At 49.3% G+C, this 292-nt stretch overlaps 1 protein-coding gene across 1 annotated transcript in view; it reads right to left on the bottom strand.

Annotated features, from left to right (window-relative positions):
- LOC119581925 (glutamate receptor ionotropic, kainate 2-like) overlaps positions 1-292 on the bottom strand; it is a 19,524-nt gene that overhangs the window by 1,530 nt on the left and 17,702 nt on the right. The window contains exon 11 of the mRNA XM_037930099.1: positions 122-275. Within this exon, the coding sequence (XP_037786027.1) occupies positions 122-275 (154 nt within the window). The remainder of the gene's footprint in view (positions 1-121; positions 276-292) is intronic.

Genomic DNA, 292 nt, shown 5'->3' with positions numbered 1-292 from the left:
ATGTCAGTGTGTGTGTGTGTGTTTATTTATCTATTTACATCGATGTATATAATGGTAAATATTTAGACAGCCGTATATATATCTCTCTATTTACCTTGCCTTTCGATCGCGTCCCTCTTACCTGGTCCTGCGCGGAGATCCTCTGCTGCGTCTCCTTCGCCCGCGTCTCCCTCACGTTGGTCCTGATGACGTCATCGAGCCAGTAGTTGATGAGCCCCGCCTCCATCAGCTGGAGCTTCTTTGCGCTAAGGTAATCGCGGAATGGACCTCCCCGCCTGGTTTATGAATGGGT

The sequence above is a fragment of the Penaeus monodon genome, chromosome 15, assembly GCF_015228065.2.
Source record: "Penaeus monodon isolate SGIC_2016 chromosome 15, NSTDA_Pmon_1, whole genome shotgun sequence".
Lineage (NCBI taxonomy): Eukaryota > Metazoa > Arthropoda > Malacostraca > Decapoda > Penaeidae > Penaeus > Penaeus monodon.
Note: the sequence above shows the minus strand (reverse complement) of the source record. Positions and strands in the feature narration are given on the sequence as shown.